The following is a 16,385-nucleotide window of genomic DNA, read 5'->3' on the forward strand; positions in this document are numbered from 1 at the left end:
GAAGGTGCACACCTAGAGTTGGTTTGTTATGCGCTATGTGTGCGCACACACAGAGACACACACACTCCTAGGGCTTGAACTCAGGGCCTGGGCATTGTTCCTGAACTTCTGCTCAAGGCTAGTGCTCTACCACTTGAGCCATAGTGCCACTTCCAACTTTTTCTGTTTATGTGGAATTGTTTATGAGGAATTGACCCCAGAGCTTCATGCTTGCTGGGCAAGCACTCTACCACTAAGCCACACTCCCAGCCCTGTTTTTAGTTCTTAAATGTAATTATTATTAATTTTTGGTCGGTCGTAAGGCTTGATCTCTGGGCCTGGGCACTATCCCTCAGCTCTTCAGCTCTAGGCTATCGCTCTACCACTTGAGCCACAGTGCCACTTCTGATTTTCAGGTGGTTTATTGGAGATAAGATTATCACTGACTTTCCTGCCCAGGCTGGCTTTGAACCGTGATCCTCAGATCTTAGCCTCCTGATTAGCTAGGATTACAGGCATGAGCCACCAGCGCCTGGCTAAATGTAATTATTCTGTTTTGTTTTGTTTGGTCCGGTCGTGGGCCTGAACTCTGGGCCTGAGCGCTGTTCCTCAGCTCTTCAGCTCAAGGCTAGCGCTCTACCACTTGAACCACAGCGCCACTTCTGGCTTTTTTTCTTTTTGCTTATGTGGTGGTGGGGAATAGAACTCAGGGCCTCATGCATGCAAGGCAAGTGCTCTACCACTGAGCCACCTTCCCAGCCCCTAAATGTAATTATTCTTAAGGTGTTCAGTACAGAGATTAGGTGATGAGTACAGTTCCTTTTGGACAATGTCACCCTTTGCTTTGCTTTTCCTCAGTTTCCCCCTCCCACCCTTGCTCACAAGTTCCATAGTTTTTTTGTTTCTTTGTGTTTTGGTCAGTCATGGATGGGGCTTGCACTCAGGGCCTGAGTACTGTCTTTGAGCTTTTCTGCTCAAGGCTAGTGTTGTATTACTTTGAGCCACAGAGCCACTTCCAGTTTTCTGGTGGTTAATTGGAGATAAGAGTCTCACAGACTTGCCTGCATGTGCTGGCTCCAAACTGGGATCCTTAGATCTCAGCCTCCTGAGTAGCTAGTTCATTAAAAAAAAAAAACCAGAATGTTAGTATTATTGAGGTGTTATATGAACAGGTTACCATTTCATAATTCAGGTAATGTGTACCTTTCTGTGTACCTTTCTCTGTCTTGGATAATATCACTCCTTCCTTCACTTTCTTTTTTTATTTTTCCCCTACCCTTTCACTTTCCCTCAATTTCCTTCTCCCCTTTCCTAAGTTTGCCCTGCCCGCAAGTTACAAAATAGTTTTTTTTTTTTTCCCCCGTTTTGTTTGTTTTTTGGTCATGGGGCTTGAAATCAGGCCTGGACACTGTCCCTGAGCTATTTTGCTCAAGGCTAGCACTCAACCACTTTGAACCACACATCCACTTCCTTTTGGTTTTCTGGTGGTTAATTGGAGATAAGAGTGTCACAGACTTTTCTTCCCAGGCTGGCTCTGAACCATGATCCTCAGATCTTAGCCTCTTGAGTAGCTAGGATAACAGGCGTAAGCTACTAGTGCCTGGCCATAGTTCACTTTTTTTTAAAATAGAATTTTGTTATTAAGATGTACAGGTGGGTTGCCGTTTTACAATTTAGGTAATGAGCACATTTCTCTTTTGGACAATGTCACCTCTTCCTTTACTTTCCTCCATTTTCCCCCTCCCGTCATCCCTGCCCTTAAGTTGCATAGTTCATTTTCTACATGGTGTATACTGAATACCATGATTGCTTTTGTTCACCTTTCCTCCCTCCCATTCTTCGCCCCCTCTATTCCCCTTCAGCCCCAAGAAGTAGAGAAAGGAAAACAAATAACCACACATACAGGGGCTGGGGAGGTGGCTCAGTGGTAGAGCGCTTGCCTTGCATGCATGTGGCACTGGGTTTGATTCCTCAGCACCACATAAACAAAAAGAAAAAAGCCGGAAGTGGTGCTGTGGCTCAAGTGGTAGAGCGCTAGCCTTGAGCTGAAGAGCTGAGGGATAGCGCTCAGGCCCCGAGTTCAGGCCCCACGACTGACAAAAAAAAAAAAAAATAAGCACACATACAGACACAAACACCACCATCACCAACATAAATAACACGTGTTTCTGTTTCCTGGAATGTTTCAATAAACAGTATTTTACATGTTCAGGAGAGTTATGCCTTTGGGTTTCTCCTTTAAGGATATCCTTATCTTGTCTGACTGCTTGTGTGTGAATGCCTAGAGTTATGTATAGGTCATGTCCAATTACATTTTAGGTCCAGCTTCCACATATGAAAGAACCATAAGCTGTTTGTGTCTTAGAGCTTGGCTAACTTCACTTCACATGAATCGTTCCAAGTCCATCCATTTCATTTCCCTGCAAATGCCTTAATTTTATTCTAATGGAGATTAAAATTCCTTTGTGTGTGTGGATTCACTTGCCTATTGTCAGGCATCTGAGTTATTTCTATAACTTGGCTATTGCAAATATGAGCAGTGAACATGGATGTGCAAGTGACATGACTTGTAATGATCTGGGCAAATGCCCGAGAGTGGTATGGCTGGGTCAACTAGAGTGGTTGTTCTAGTTTACATGATCATTGACAGGGCAATAGTTCCTTTTCCTCCCCACATCTTTGCCAGCATTTGTTTGAGTGCTCTATATTGGCTAATCTAACTGGGGTGAGATGGAATCTCGGTAGTGTTGTGATTTGCATTTCCTTTGTGGCCAGAGATGTTGAGCATGTCCTCATGTGTCTTGTTTACCATTCTTATCTTATGAGACATATTTCTTAATTTCCTTCATTTATTGATTTATTAGTTTTGGGGGTGTTAATTTCTTGAGCTCCTTGTTTATTTTGGATATATTGTCGGATACATTTGAGCTCCTTGTTTATTTTGGATATATTGTCAGATACATTGCTTCTTGCAGTCTGTTGGTCAATGTTCTGATGAAGTAACTATGTCTTTTGCTGTAAGAAACTTAATTTTGAAAGAATCTCATTTGTCAAGTCTTTCTCCTGTTTGCTGTGCCCCTTGGGACTCCCTTAAAAAAATTCCTGCCTGGCTGGGCACCGGTGGCTCATGCTGTCATCCTGGTTACTCAGGAGGCTGAGATCTGAGGATCACAGTTCAAAGCCAGCCTGGGCAGGAAAAGTCATGAAACTCCCGCCTCCAATAAACCACCAGAAAAACCGGCAGTGGTGCTGTGGCTCAAGTGTTAGAGCGCTAGCCTTGAACTGAACAGCTGAGGGACAGTGCCCAGGCCCAGAGTTCAAGCCCCACAACTGACCCCTCCCCCCCAAAAAAAAATTCTGCCTGTGCTTATAGTAATGTTTCTAATGTTTTCTTCTACTACATCTTGCATTAATTTCAAAGTTTCAGTTCTGACATTGAGGTCTTTGATCCACTTTGAGTTGATATTGGTACATGGAGATGAATAGGGATTCTATTTTAGTTTTCTACATGTGGATGTCCAGTTTTCTCAACACTAATTATTGAAGAGCCTATCCATGTCTCCCTTGTCAAATACCAGATGACTATAAGTATATATGGCTCTATTTCTGGGTTGTCTAGGCTGTTCCACTGATCTTCGGGCCTGTTTTTGTGCTAGTACCAAGCTGTTATTAAAGCTCTGAAGTAGAGCTTGAGGTCTGAGATTGTGATACCACAAGCATTGCTGTGCTTTTTCTTTTTTCCTTTTTTTGCCTAAAATTGCTTTGGCTATTTGAAATCTCCTTGTTCCATATTAAATTTTGGATTGTTTTTTCTTATCTCAGTAATTGTCTCTATCTCATTGGGATTTTGATGGGGATTGCATTGACTTTGTAGCTTACCTTTGGCACTATGGTCATTTTCTTTCTTTATTTTATTTTTTGGGTCCAGACGTGGGGCCTGAACTCTGGGCCTGGGCCCTGTCCCACAGCTCCTCAGCTTAAGGCTAGTGCTCTACCACTTGAGCAACAGCGCCACTTCTGGCTTTTTTCTTTTAGCTTATGTGGTGCTGAGGAATCAAACCCAGGCCCTCATGCATGCAAAGCGAGCGCTCTACCACTGAGCCACCTTTGCAGCCCAGTGTGGCAATTTTCATGACATTAATCCTACCTATCCACGATCGTAAGAGGTCTTTCCATTTCTTAATATCTTCTTTGATTTCTTTTTTTTTGGGGGGGGTCTGGTCATGGGCACTGTCCCTCAGCTCTTCAGCTCAAGGCTAGCGCTCTACCACTTAAGCCACAGCGCCACTTCCGGCTTTTTTCTTTTTGCTTTTGTGGTGCTGAGGAATCGAACCCAGGGCCTCAGGCATGCAAGGCAAGCGCTCTACCACTGAGCCACCTTCCCAGCCCCTTCTTTGATTTCTTGAGATTTTTGTAGTTTGGCTTCCTTGGTTATATTTATTCCTAGTTTATGGTTTTTTTTTGGAGGCTATTCCAAATGGAATTTATTTTCCTGATTTCCTTCTCTTACTGTACTTCGTTGGTATACAGAAAAGCTACTGATCTTTGAGGGTTGATTTTTTTTTTTTTTTTTTGGTTGGTCGTGGAGCTTGAACTCTGGGCCTGGGTGCTGTCCCTGTGTTCTTCAGCTCAAGGCGAGCATTCTACCACCTGAGCCACAGTGCCACTTTTGGTTTTCTAGTGGTTTATTGGAGATGAATCTCACGGTCTTTCCTGCCCCGGGCTGGCTTTGAACCGTGATCCTCAGATCTCAGCCTCCTAAGTAGCTAGGATTATAGGCGTGAGCCACCAGTGCCCAGCCGTGGGTTGATTTTGTATCCTGCTTCTTTGCCAAAGTTATTAATCAGCTCTAGGAGCTTGGGGTAGATAATGTTGTCTAGCAAATTCTTTTTGGCCTGAGTTTTCATTTAAAACCTTTTCTACTTACCCTGATTCTTGAGACAGAATCTTACTAGATAGCCCAGACTAGCCTCAAACTAGTGATTGGTCCTCCTGCCTCAGTTCCCTAGTACTGAGCATGGCTACATATCTGGCTCAGATTCTAATATTCATAGGTCCACTTATATTGAACCAATGCTTGTCTCAGTTGTAGATGCCTTTTTAGTTACATATTGATATCAAACAAGTTACCTCCAAACTAACAGGTTAAAACAACAGTTTTCAGCGGGTCAAGAATTTAGGAATGTCTTTGCCATATGGCTGTGCCTTAGGGTTGCTTGAGGTTGCCATAAGGTGTCAGCTAGAGCCAGAAGATGTACTGTCTGGGTGCCTCAGGGTTACTGGGCTGTCCTCGTGACAGAGGGTTGGTTTCCCACCAAGAGGGTAATCCAAGAGAGAGCAAAGTGATGTCCTTCACAGCCTGGGCTGAGAAGTCTCACCGTTTCTCCAAATGACACTGGTTCCGTAGACCGCATGGGTTCGTTAGGGCCATGCGTACCAACAGGTGGGCTCATGGTGTCTGTTAGTCTGTGAGAGTATGGGTACCACAGAACTCTTCACTGAAGTCTAAAGGCAAAAAAGTGAGCTCTGAAAAGGTGTACCCAAGGAAGGGTGCAGCCTGTAGGACAAGCTGTGAGGAGCGGTAGTCTAGAAGAGTACTGCTCATGCTTTAGTTAGCTGTGCAGGCCTGCGAGCATTTGGTTTCCCACATTCATTTTGTTTATTCTCAATATTTTGTGGTATGTTTGAAATAGCTTGCTAAAAATAAAAGAATAGTTTATTATTGAGTGCTTACCTTGCAATTATATTATTTGCAAAATTGTATCCTTTATTCATAGTTTCGTTCTTGAGAGTATAAACTACCCCTGCTCGACAGTTGACTCGATTAAGCTTACAGGTTTGTGGGCACTGCCTGTACTAGCAAGGTGATGCGGGCAGAAAGAAAGGGAGTAGGGACTGGGCTCGTATTTGTCTGTATGTGTGTTTGGAACATGTAGCCATCATTCTGTAGGTACTTTTTTTTTTTTTTTTGGTCGGTCATGGGACTTGAACTCTGCGCCTGGGCGCTGTCCCTGTGCTCTTCAGTTCAAGGCGAGTGCTCTACCGCTTGAGCCACAGCACCACTTCCGGTTTTCTAGTGGTTTTTATTGGAGATAGAGTCTCATGGACTTTCCTGCCCGGGATGGCTTTGAACTGCGACCCCCAGATCTCAGCCTCCTGAGTAGCTAGGATTACAGGTGTGAGCCACCGTCACCCAGCTTCTGTAGGTACTTTTCCGTGTATGGTGGGGTCATCTTCCGCTAAACCTATTGTCAACTGGAAATCTACTTAGTGGCAAGTGCGCTGACTGCATCTAACTCGCTGAACAAACGGCATCACACTCAGCCCTCTAGCACTCTGTGGAGCTTGGTTTTCCCAGGACCTCAGACCTGCCTGGAAGCTGCGTTTACTGCCTCGGCTCAGCGTGGTGAGAGAGGACCCGATTCCAAGTGTAATGGGTATCGCTTTGACACCATCCCACGATAGAGGCATCATGAGTCAGCACTTGTCTTCCTTACCTAGATTTTAACACTTTCTCCGCTCCCTTTTTTGCATAAGATGCTGAGAGAGGAAAAACAGAGCAGAGAAGAAGTACCCTGGTCTAGGGATGGTGGCTGCTGTTCCTGGCAGAGTATTTTAGAAATACTTCTCAGAAGTATGCTAGTAGAAACCTGTAAGGATGTACGGTTGAGCCTGGTCAGGGAGAAGAGGGCTTGAGGGGGGAGTATGGAGCCTACGGGGACTGATGGGGGAGAGTCACCTCTAGAGATCGGGGTCTCAGAAGCCAAGGGAGAGCAGTGGTTCTGTCTCACGTGTGGGCAGGGCTGTCATTGCTGACCTTTGGTATGGGTTGGGAGAGGCAGGAGATGGAAGCAAGAAGAAGAGTAGGGATTTAGGGAATCTTGTTTAATGAGGTAGGTAAGGACTCACCCTAGTTGAGAGGCTGGGCCAGAGGTGGGTGGTAAGAGGCATCAGGACAGAGGCAGGTGGCCAAGGAGGGTGTGGGTCCACAAGTTGAATGTGCCCTGTGGAGCGGAGGTCTTGCTTGCAAACTTGGCTGGTGGTAAGGCCTTGATCCTGGCATCTCGGGCGTTGAGGGCCGTGATTTGGATGTAGTGGATGAGGTGGAAGTCAGGAGACAGATTCCTGCCTGGCTAAAATCATGAATGAATAAGCACTGGAATTAAGTTGCATGTGGGCCTTGGAATGCCCAGGCAGGGGTGGGGTAATGGTGGGGTCCTGGGAAGAGCACTGTTTTAGCGGAAGGGCCAGAGCGGGAGAAGGGCATCCTCTCCAGCCTGTCGCGGTGGGAGGTGGTGTTCACTGTATCTGGAAAGGCAGGTGGTAGATATTGGTCGGGGTTTTGCTGTCCAGCTAAAAGGCAAGAGGGCAAGAGAGGGAACAGACATATGACCCACTTAGGCAGCAGGAGGGCAGTTGGTGGAGGCCTTCGAAGGCTGTAGGGAAGTGGTCTACAGGGAGCGGAGGCTTTGGGGTGTGGGGATGGGTTACTGTGGTGGTTGGGTAGGTGGTTCAGCTATGTGGTGATGGTAATCAGCCAATATTAGCCTCCTGATGGCTTACCCTGCCAGGTGAGTTGTTTCTGCCCTTATTTCACACAGGAGAGGTAGAGATGACACCTTCACAAAACTTCTCAGTAAAGGAGCCAGTTCTGGAACATGGCCGGCATCTAAAATGTGCTAGTTAGTGCTCCTTCTCACTTGACAGATTTTCACAGGGTCTTGAAAATGTTGTGAAACATAACATTGTGAAAACCACCAGGACATCAGTGAAGGCTGTAGCCAAGTTCCAATGACATTCTGTTTATGATTACTGACCTTTGAATTTCCAGTCACTTTTTTGCACATCATAAAACATTCTGACTTAAAAACATTTTTTTATTGCTGGGCACCAGTGGCTCACACCTGTAATACTAACTACTCAGGAGGCTGAGATCTGAGGATTGCGGTTCAAACCCAGCCCGGGCAGGAGAGTCTGTGAGACTCTTATCTCCAATAAAACCACTAGAAAACCGGAAGTGGCGCTGTGGCTCAAGCAATAGAGCACTCGCCTTGAGCTGAAGAGCTCAGGGAACAGCGTTCAAGCCCCATGACCGATAAAAAAACCCCAAAACTTTTATTATCTTTTTTTCTTTTTTGGTTGGTCGTGGGGCTTGAACTCTGGGCTTGGGCGCTATCACTCAGCTCTTTAGCTCAAGGCGAGTTCTCTACTGCTTGAGCCACAGCGCCACTTCCGGTTTTCTAGTGGTTTATTGGAGATATGTGTCTTATGGACTTTCCTGCCCAGGCTGGCTTTGAACCGCAATCCTCAGATCTCAGCCTCCTGAGTAGCTAGGATTATAGGCATCAGCCACCAGCACCCGGCTCATTTTTATTACCTTAAGCTGTACAGAGGCATTGCCATTCAACAAGCAGTTTATGAACACAGCATGTCTTGATTAATGTCACCTCTTATCAGGATCCTCACCCAACCCTCCCCCTCCCCCACTTTTCTTAATTTTGTAGGATATATATTGATTTTTTTTCTTTTCTTTCCTCGATTTAACAGGTAGTGGCAGAGCACCCAGATGCCGCAGGCGAGGAGATTGAAGAACTGCTTGGATCCCAGTGGAACATGCTGAATGAAAAGCAGAAAGCACGCTATAACACCAAGTTTGCCCTAGTGACGTCTGCCCAGGGTGAAGAAGACGCTGGTAAACCTACCACTGTGCTGTGTTCTCTGCTTAGATAGATGTGTGGAAGGTAGCCACGTAGCAAACACGTAGCAAACACAGCTGGAGGAGTTGTGTAGAAGAGAACAGAAGGGAGCCGGGCAGCTTCGTAGCACTCTTAGCTTGGAGGGATAAATCAGGCCTGTATTCTGTGTCTGCTTCTGCTGTGCCCTCACGAGGGGCCGCCTCCACAAGTAAGGAGCTCAGCCTGGAGTGGCAGTGCCTGGTCTGATTACTTGAGAAGTGGTAGATTGATCTTCGGTTTGGGTATCTTTTTGTTCTTCCTAGGTTTTGAGTTAAAAAAAATACAAAAGTGCTGCTTTGCTTTGGGCAGTGGTGAGGTGAGTGACACAAGGCTGTAAGACTTGGAGAGGATGTGTGATAGTGATCAGTTGTGATTTCCGTGGGCTTGGACACACCATGTGTGGAAATCTGCCATTTTTTAATTTTAATTTTATTTTTTTTTGGTCTGTCATGGGGCCTGAACTCTGGGCCTGGGCGCTGTCCCTCAGCTCTTCAGCTAGGGCTAGTGTTCTACCACTTGAGCCACAGCACCACTTCCAGCTTTTTCTACTTATGTGGTACTGAGGAATCGAACCCCGGGCCTCATGCACGCGAGGCAAGCACTTTACCACTGAGCCACCTTCCCAGCCCGAAAACCACCATTTTAATCTAAGAGTAGGTACTAACAATGTGCTCGGGTAAGTGCTGGGTGCTGTGGCTCACGCCTATGACCCCAGCAACTCAGGAGGCAGAGATTAGAAAGATTGTGGTCTAGGTCAGCCTGGGAAAAAAACTAGAGAGGTTATTTGAAAGCTTAGAACAATGTCTGAGGGCATGACTCCAGTGATAGCGTGCCTGCCTGCCTGATGAGCGTTAAGACCTTGAGTTTAAATCCCAAGCCGCCACGGAAATAACAACAGCAATAGCTGTGTCTGGATTGTTTGAGTTTTGGAGTGGCCTAAGAATTAGAAGACATAGCTAGGAGGAAGGCAGAAGCCTGCACAGGAACCTTCCCCCTGCAGCACTCCATGTGGCGCACGCCCGGGGCCTGGTCTAGGACTTGCTGGATCTCCTCACCACCTCCTTAGATTAATCCTGAGTTCTGCTCAGACTCTCTGATCTAAAGTAGCATGAATGTTTAGGGTTCGTGGGTTTTTCTTTAAAGGCAAGGTCACCTCACCCTGCAGCAGTACACTAAATCTAGGAAGGCATTTCTTTTTAATGGTTGGTATATTTAAAGAAGAGCCGATCATTCCTGCAGCCAGGTCAGGTTCTCTGAAGAAAAAGTGTATTTGATTGTGGGTGTCACATTTTGCCGTTGATGCTAAGATGGGAAGCTGTCCTCACGCAGTAGATGCGAGTGTCCAGCTTTGGGGTGTTTTAGGTGTGTTTGGTTCTTGGATGGCCTTGACCCTGACCTTCTAGGCAGCCCTGGTGCTAATTCAGAGATCACTGCCAATTGTCAGGTCCATTCAGTGCTGGAAGCCCGATGTCCATGTTGCTTTCTTCTTTTCTTTTTCTTTTTTTTCTTTTTATCCCTCCTTCCCTCCCTCCCTCCCTCCCTTCCTTTTTTGTGCTGGTCTTGGGGCTTCTACTCAGGGCTTGGGCGCTGTTCCTCAGCTTTTTTGCTCAAAGAGTGGTGCTTTACCACTTGAGCCATAGCTCCACTTTCAGTTTTTTGGTGCTTAATTGGAGATGAGTCTCATGGACTTTCCTGCCCAGGCTGGCTTTGAACATGATATTGCTGAGTGGGCAGGGTTACAGGTGTGTGTCACTGGTGCCTGTTGCTTACGTCTGTGTGGACGCCTGGCGCCCCCCCCCCCAGGTGAAGGGGCGGTGCTCAGAACAGGGTATACCTTCGGAAAGGACTGAGAACTACTCTGTGGTGGGAAACCTGAGGCTCACCAGTAAATGGGAGCACAAAGCTAATGAGGGAAAACCAAGTGATGACATTCTCGTGAGTCTGCTGGGCTACTTGGTCCTGGTGCCTCGAGTGCAGGCTGAATGTCTGCTGTTGTCCTCTACTCTGCCGCCTCTTCCTGGGCTGGCTTTTTGAACCACAGTCCCCAGCCTCCTGAATAGCTAGGATGACAGGTGTGAGCCACCCACACCTGGCCAGGATTTGTTTAAAAAAAAAAATACTGCAGGTTCAAATTATCTCTAGAATTCGCACTTTTGTCTTCTATCTTTTTTTTTTTTTTTTTAGGTCAGTGCTATTTTTTTTTTTTTTGTGGGGTTAGAGGGTTTTTTGTTGTTGTTGTTGTTGTTTTTGGTCGTGGGGCTTGAACTCTGGGCCTGGGCACTATCCCTCAGCTCTTCAGCTCTAGGCTATCGCTCTACCACTTGAGCCACAGTGCCACCTGTGGCTTTCTAGTAGTTATTGGAGATGAGTCTCACAGACTTTCCTCCCGGGCTGGCTTTGAACCACGATCCTCAGATCTCAGCCTCCTGAGTAGCTAGGATTACAGGCATGAGCCACTGGTGCCAGCTTTTTCTGGGGTATTTCTAATTTATGGCAAGCCAAGGAAACACATAGGAACTCTTTTTTTGCCAGTCCTGGGTCTTGAACTCAGGGCCTGGGCACTGACCCTGAGCTTCTTTTGCTCAAAGCTAGCACTCTACCACTTGAACTACAGTGCCATTTCTGACTTTTCCTGTGATTAATTGGAGATAAGATTCTTATAGACTTTCCTCCTGTGGCTGGCATCAAACTGCAATCCTCAGATCTTAGCCTCCTAAGTAGCAAGGTTTACAGTGTGAGCCACCAGCACCGAGCTTTTTTTTTTTTTTTTGGTTTTTTGGTCCGTTGTGGGGCTTGAACTCTGGTCCTGGGCGCTGTCCCTCAGCTCTTCAGCTCAAGGCTAGCACTCTACCACTTGAGCCACAGAGCCACTTCTGGCTTTTTTCTTTTTGCTTATGTGGTGCTGAGGAATCGAACCCAGGGCCTCATGCATGCAACGCAAGCGCTCTACCACTGAGCCACCTTTCCAGCCCTTGATTTTTATTTTTTTCAAGAAAGGCTAACCCTGGCGCCAGTGGCTCACGCCTCTAATCCTAGCTATACTCAGGAGGCTGAGATCTCAGGATCATAGTTCAGAGCCAGCCCGGGCAGCAAAGTCTGTGAGACTTTATTTCCAATAAACCACCAGAAAACCAGAATGGTACAGTGGCTCAAATGGTCCAGTGCTCATCTTGAGCTGAAGAGCGGAGGGACAGTGCCTAGGCCCAGAGTTTAAGCCCCATGACCAAAAAAAAAAAAAAAAAGTATTGCTGTGGCCCTAGGAATGTGGCCTAGTGGTAGAATGCTTGTCTAGCATGCATAAAGCCCTGGGTTCAATTCCTTAGCACCATACACAGAAATGGTGCTGTGGTTCAAGTGCTTGAATGTTAGCCTTGAGCAAATAAAGCTCAGGGACAGTGCCCAGGCCCTGAGTTCAAGTCCTAGGCCTGGCAAAACAACAATAACAAAAAGCAAACAAGCAAGCAAGCAAGAAGGAGTATTGCTGTGTAGCCCATATTGGCTTCAAACTTGATCCTCCTGCCTCAGCCTCCCAATTGTTGGAGTAACCTACCAGCCTCAGCAGTAAATGATTCTTCAAAGCACTTATATTTAAATTCAATGCTATAGTACATCAAAATGAAAATGTAATAAATACCACCGTAATAATAACTAGATCAAAGTACTTTAGTCCCTAGTTTTTTACTGTGAAGAGGTTTGATCCAATAAACACAGGCCTGGAAATGAGCAGTGTGGCTACGTGTACAGTAACTGCGAGAAGCATTGGTAGTATACTGGAAGGCAGCACTGGCAGTGGTTTTCATGTATCTTCCCACCTCCACTCCTTATTTCCAGGTAACGTCAGTGGGAAAAAAAGAAATCACACAAAGAGGACAGAGGACCCTCCAGAAGATGTCGATGTGGACACACCCAGGAAAAGACTCAGGATAGACAAACACGGTCTTCGGAAGGTAATTGCTTTTGGTTTGCCTGCCCCATAAGAACACTTGCCATGTAATTCTTGTGACCCAGAAGTGAGGCAGACAGAGGCTCTGAGGCCCTTCCCAGGGTGCTGTAGTGTGAAGGCCCATTGATGAGGCTGCTGGAGAAAGCACACACTTACTACCCTCCTGATGATTCAGGACTGCAGACTCCACCTCTGCACATTACTGTTACAATTACAGTAAAAACCAGGGGCTGGGAAGGTGGCTCTGTGGTAGAGCGCTCGCCTGGCACGCATGAGGCCCTGGGTTCAATTCCTCAGCACCACATAAGCAAAAAAAAGTGGTGCTGTGGCTCAAGTGGTTGAGCACTAGCTTTGAGCTGAAGAGCTGAGGGACAGCGCCCAGGGCCAGAGTTCAAGCTCCACAACTGACCAACAAAAAAAATATTTAAAAATATTTTTAAAAAGTTATGCAAAGATAAGTGCTTCTCTTTGTTCTTAATCTTAAAAAAAAAAAGAATATAGCATCCAAATGTTTTGACATTCAGAATGGGTAAAATTAGGTTAGTAGGGTATAGCTCAGTAGAAGAGTGTTCTCTAGGCCCTACTTCAGTCCCCAATACTGGAAAAGAAAGTCTATAGGGCTTATAATGTGTAAATAATGAGGTAACATGAAAATCATATATATTTGAATACTTCAATAAAAATAGTTACAGAATTCATCAGAAACAGATTTTATGAACTAACTTTGTTAGTAATTCATGATCTTGTTTACTCACTGGGAATCTTGGGCAGATAGATTCAGCAGCACTGATGTCCCAAAAAAGGGACAGCTCAGAGCAAATACATGTGCAGCTCGAGACCTTAAGCCTGTTGTATATCCTCAGCATCTGACAGTTTGCCTAGTACCTGGAAGGGAATGTAGCTTACCAGGATTCATGTAGACAAAGAAACTGGATATTCTGTCTATCAGGTGATGCTCAGATATGTAGTAAATATGAGCCCTTTCCAAACACCATTTATTTCAGCTTTTTCAGATGTCTAGTTCACTTTTTTGCAAACTGAGAATTTAAATAGACTTTGTTCTTTGTATTTGAAGTTACTTTCAGAAATAGTGCCAAAAGATAGCTTGATGCTGTCTTTCACTGCTTTTAACTAAGTTGCCTTTGTTATTTTGTGTTAGTTTGAGGAATATAAAATAAATCTCACGTATTTATGTCTTGTTGCAGTATAACTATATGTACCACATCTGTGTATTTTTATTCTTTTATTCTTTTTTTTTTTTAATGTTGTTCCTGGAGTTTGAACTCAGGGTCTGGTCACTGTCCCTGAGCATTTTTTGCTCAGCTCCACTACTTGAGCCACAGTTTCACTTAACAGCTTATTTTGGAAGTTTCAGTCTTTCTTTTGAGGGCTGGTTTTGACTGCAATCCTCAGATCTCAGGCTCCTGAGGAGCTAGGATTACATTTGTGAACCTGGTTGTGTGTCTTACTTTTTCCTCGCTGTGTTTGTAGTTTAAGGTAACAGTTGACCCCTGCAGTATCTGCCTGGCCAACACAGTACTGTGGGGCCCTTGCCGTTGGTCACATCTACAGTGAATCAGTCAGTCGAGATTGAAGATAGCAGGAAATACTTTTTTTTTGGGGGGGGGCACTGTCCCTCAGCTCTTCAGCTCAAGGCTAGTGCTCTACCACTTGAGCCACAGAGCCACTTCTGGTTTTCTAGTGGTTAATTGGAGATAAGAGTCTCATGGACTTTACTGCCCAGTCTGGCTTTGAACCATGATCCTCAGATCTCAGCCTCCTGAGTGGCTAGGATGACAGGCATGAACCAGGCTGAAATTTTTTTTTTGTCGATTGTGGAGCTTGAACTCTGGGCTTGGGCACTGTCCCTCAGGTCTTCAGCTCAAGGCTAGTGATCTACCACTTGAGCCACAGCACCACTTCCAGCTTTTCCTACTTATGTGGTATTGAGGAATTGAACCCAGGGCCTCATGTATGCCAGGCAAGCACTCTACCACTGAGCCACCTTCCCAGCCCTGAAATTTATATAAAATCATTTCTATATATCTTTACCGAAAGCAACTTCTTGCTCAAAGTTAACACAGTTTATTCCTTCAAATAGCTTTCCTTTAGTGGGAAATTTCCCATTCACAGCCAGTATTTGAGCTTTTTTTTTTGTCAGTTGTGGGGCTTGAACTCTGGGCCTGGGTGCTGTCCCTCAGCTCTTCAGCTCAAGGCTAGCATTCTACCACGTGAGCCACCATGCCACTTTCAGCTTTTTCTGTTTTTGTGGTGCTGAGGAATCGAACCCAGGGCCTCATGCATGCAGGCTAACACTACCACTGAGCCGCCTTCCCAGCCCCACTTGAGCTTTTTTATAGCAAATAATTAGGCTTACTCCCAAGTCTATTAGCTAGACTCTCAATCTCTTTTTCTTTTATCAAATCTGAGATTTTTGAAACTTGAAGAGACAGATGGACTAATTTTTGTAGAGGGTTCTAAGCATCTACATTTTCTTTCCGTGACTTACTAGTGTTGATGGACTAATGAAAGACATCCTTGTAGTATTTGAAAAAATATATCTCTAAAAAATATGTGGCCTTAAATATTTGGAAGATTAAAGTTCACAGTATGTAGGTGGAAATGTTTTTATTAACAATTCAGAAAATAGTACACTATAAAAAAGAAAATTTGCCAGGTGCCAGTGTCTCATGCCTGTAATTCTGGCTACTCAGGAGGCTGAATTCTGAGGATCATGGTTCAAAGCCAACCCAGGCAAGAATAACCATGAGACTTTTTTTTTTTTTTTGGGTTGTGGGGCCTGAACTCTGGGCCTGGGCGCTGTTTCCTCAGCTCTTCAGCTCAAAGCAAGCACTCTACCACTTGAGCCACAGTGCCACCTCTAGCTTTTTCTGCTCATGTGGTGCTGAGGAATCGAACCCAGGGCCTCATGTATGTAAGGCAAGCATTCTACCACTGAGCTACCTTCCCAGCCCCCTTGAGACTCTTCTCTCCAATCATCCACTAGAAAACTGGAAGTGGCCCTGTGGATCAAGATCAAGTGGGAGAGCGCTTACCCTTCCCTTTCTTCTCTTTCCCTTCTTTCCTTTCTTTTCCTGTTCACAGTTGTGAGAGAAAAAAAAAAAATTGGGGTGGGGGGAGGAAGGGAGGTCAGTCCTGGGGCTTGAACTCAGTCCTGGGGCTTGAACTCAGGGCCTGTGCACTGTCCCTGGGCTGCTTTTGCTCAAGGCTAGCACCCTACCACTTGAGCCTGAGCCACAGTGCCATTTCCAGCCTTTTCTGTTTATGTAGTACTGAGGAATCGAACCCAGGGCTTCATGCATTCTAGACAAGCACTCTACCACTAAGCCTCCTTCCCAGCCAGAGAAATCAAAAGTAAAGACTCACTGGGTATGAGTTTTTATTTGGCTTGCTCACAGCCTAGTGTGTTTTGTTTTGTTTTTAATTTTTATATTTCTGGGCTGGGAAGGTGTCTCAGTGGTAGAGCGCTTGCCTCACATGGGTGAGGCCCTAGGTTAGATTCCTCAGTACCACATAAACAGAAAAAGTGGGAAGTGGCTCAAGTGGTAGAGCGCTAGCCTTGAGCAGAAGAGCTCAGGGACAGCACCCAGGCCTAGAGTTCAAGACCTACAGCTAATCGCCCCCAAAAAATTCTATCTCTATTTCTACTTTTTCTTTCTTTTTTATTTTTTGTTAGGTGTTGGTGGGTCATGCTGGTAATTCCAGCT

The 16,385-nt window shown here is 45.5% G+C and overlaps 1 protein-coding gene across 1 annotated transcript in view; it reads left to right on the plus strand.

Annotated features, from left to right (window-relative positions):
- Positions 1-16,385, plus strand: part of Whsc1 (Wolf-Hirschhorn syndrome candidate 1) — a 59,111-nt gene that overhangs the window by 15,277 nt on the left and 27,449 nt on the right. Inside the window, exons 5-6 of the mRNA XM_013023874.1 lie at positions 8,527-8,671; positions 12,546-12,661. Of these exons, the coding sequence (XP_012879328.1) occupies positions 8,527-8,671; positions 12,546-12,661 (261 nt within the window). The remainder of the gene's footprint in view (positions 1-8,526; positions 8,672-12,545; positions 12,662-16,385) is intronic.

This window comes from Dipodomys ordii, unplaced genomic scaffold (assembly GCF_000151885.1).
Source record: "Dipodomys ordii isolate 6190 unplaced genomic scaffold, Dord_2.0 Scaffold71, whole genome shotgun sequence".
Classification (NCBI taxonomy): Eukaryota; Metazoa; Chordata; class Mammalia; order Rodentia; family Heteromyidae; genus Dipodomys; species Dipodomys ordii.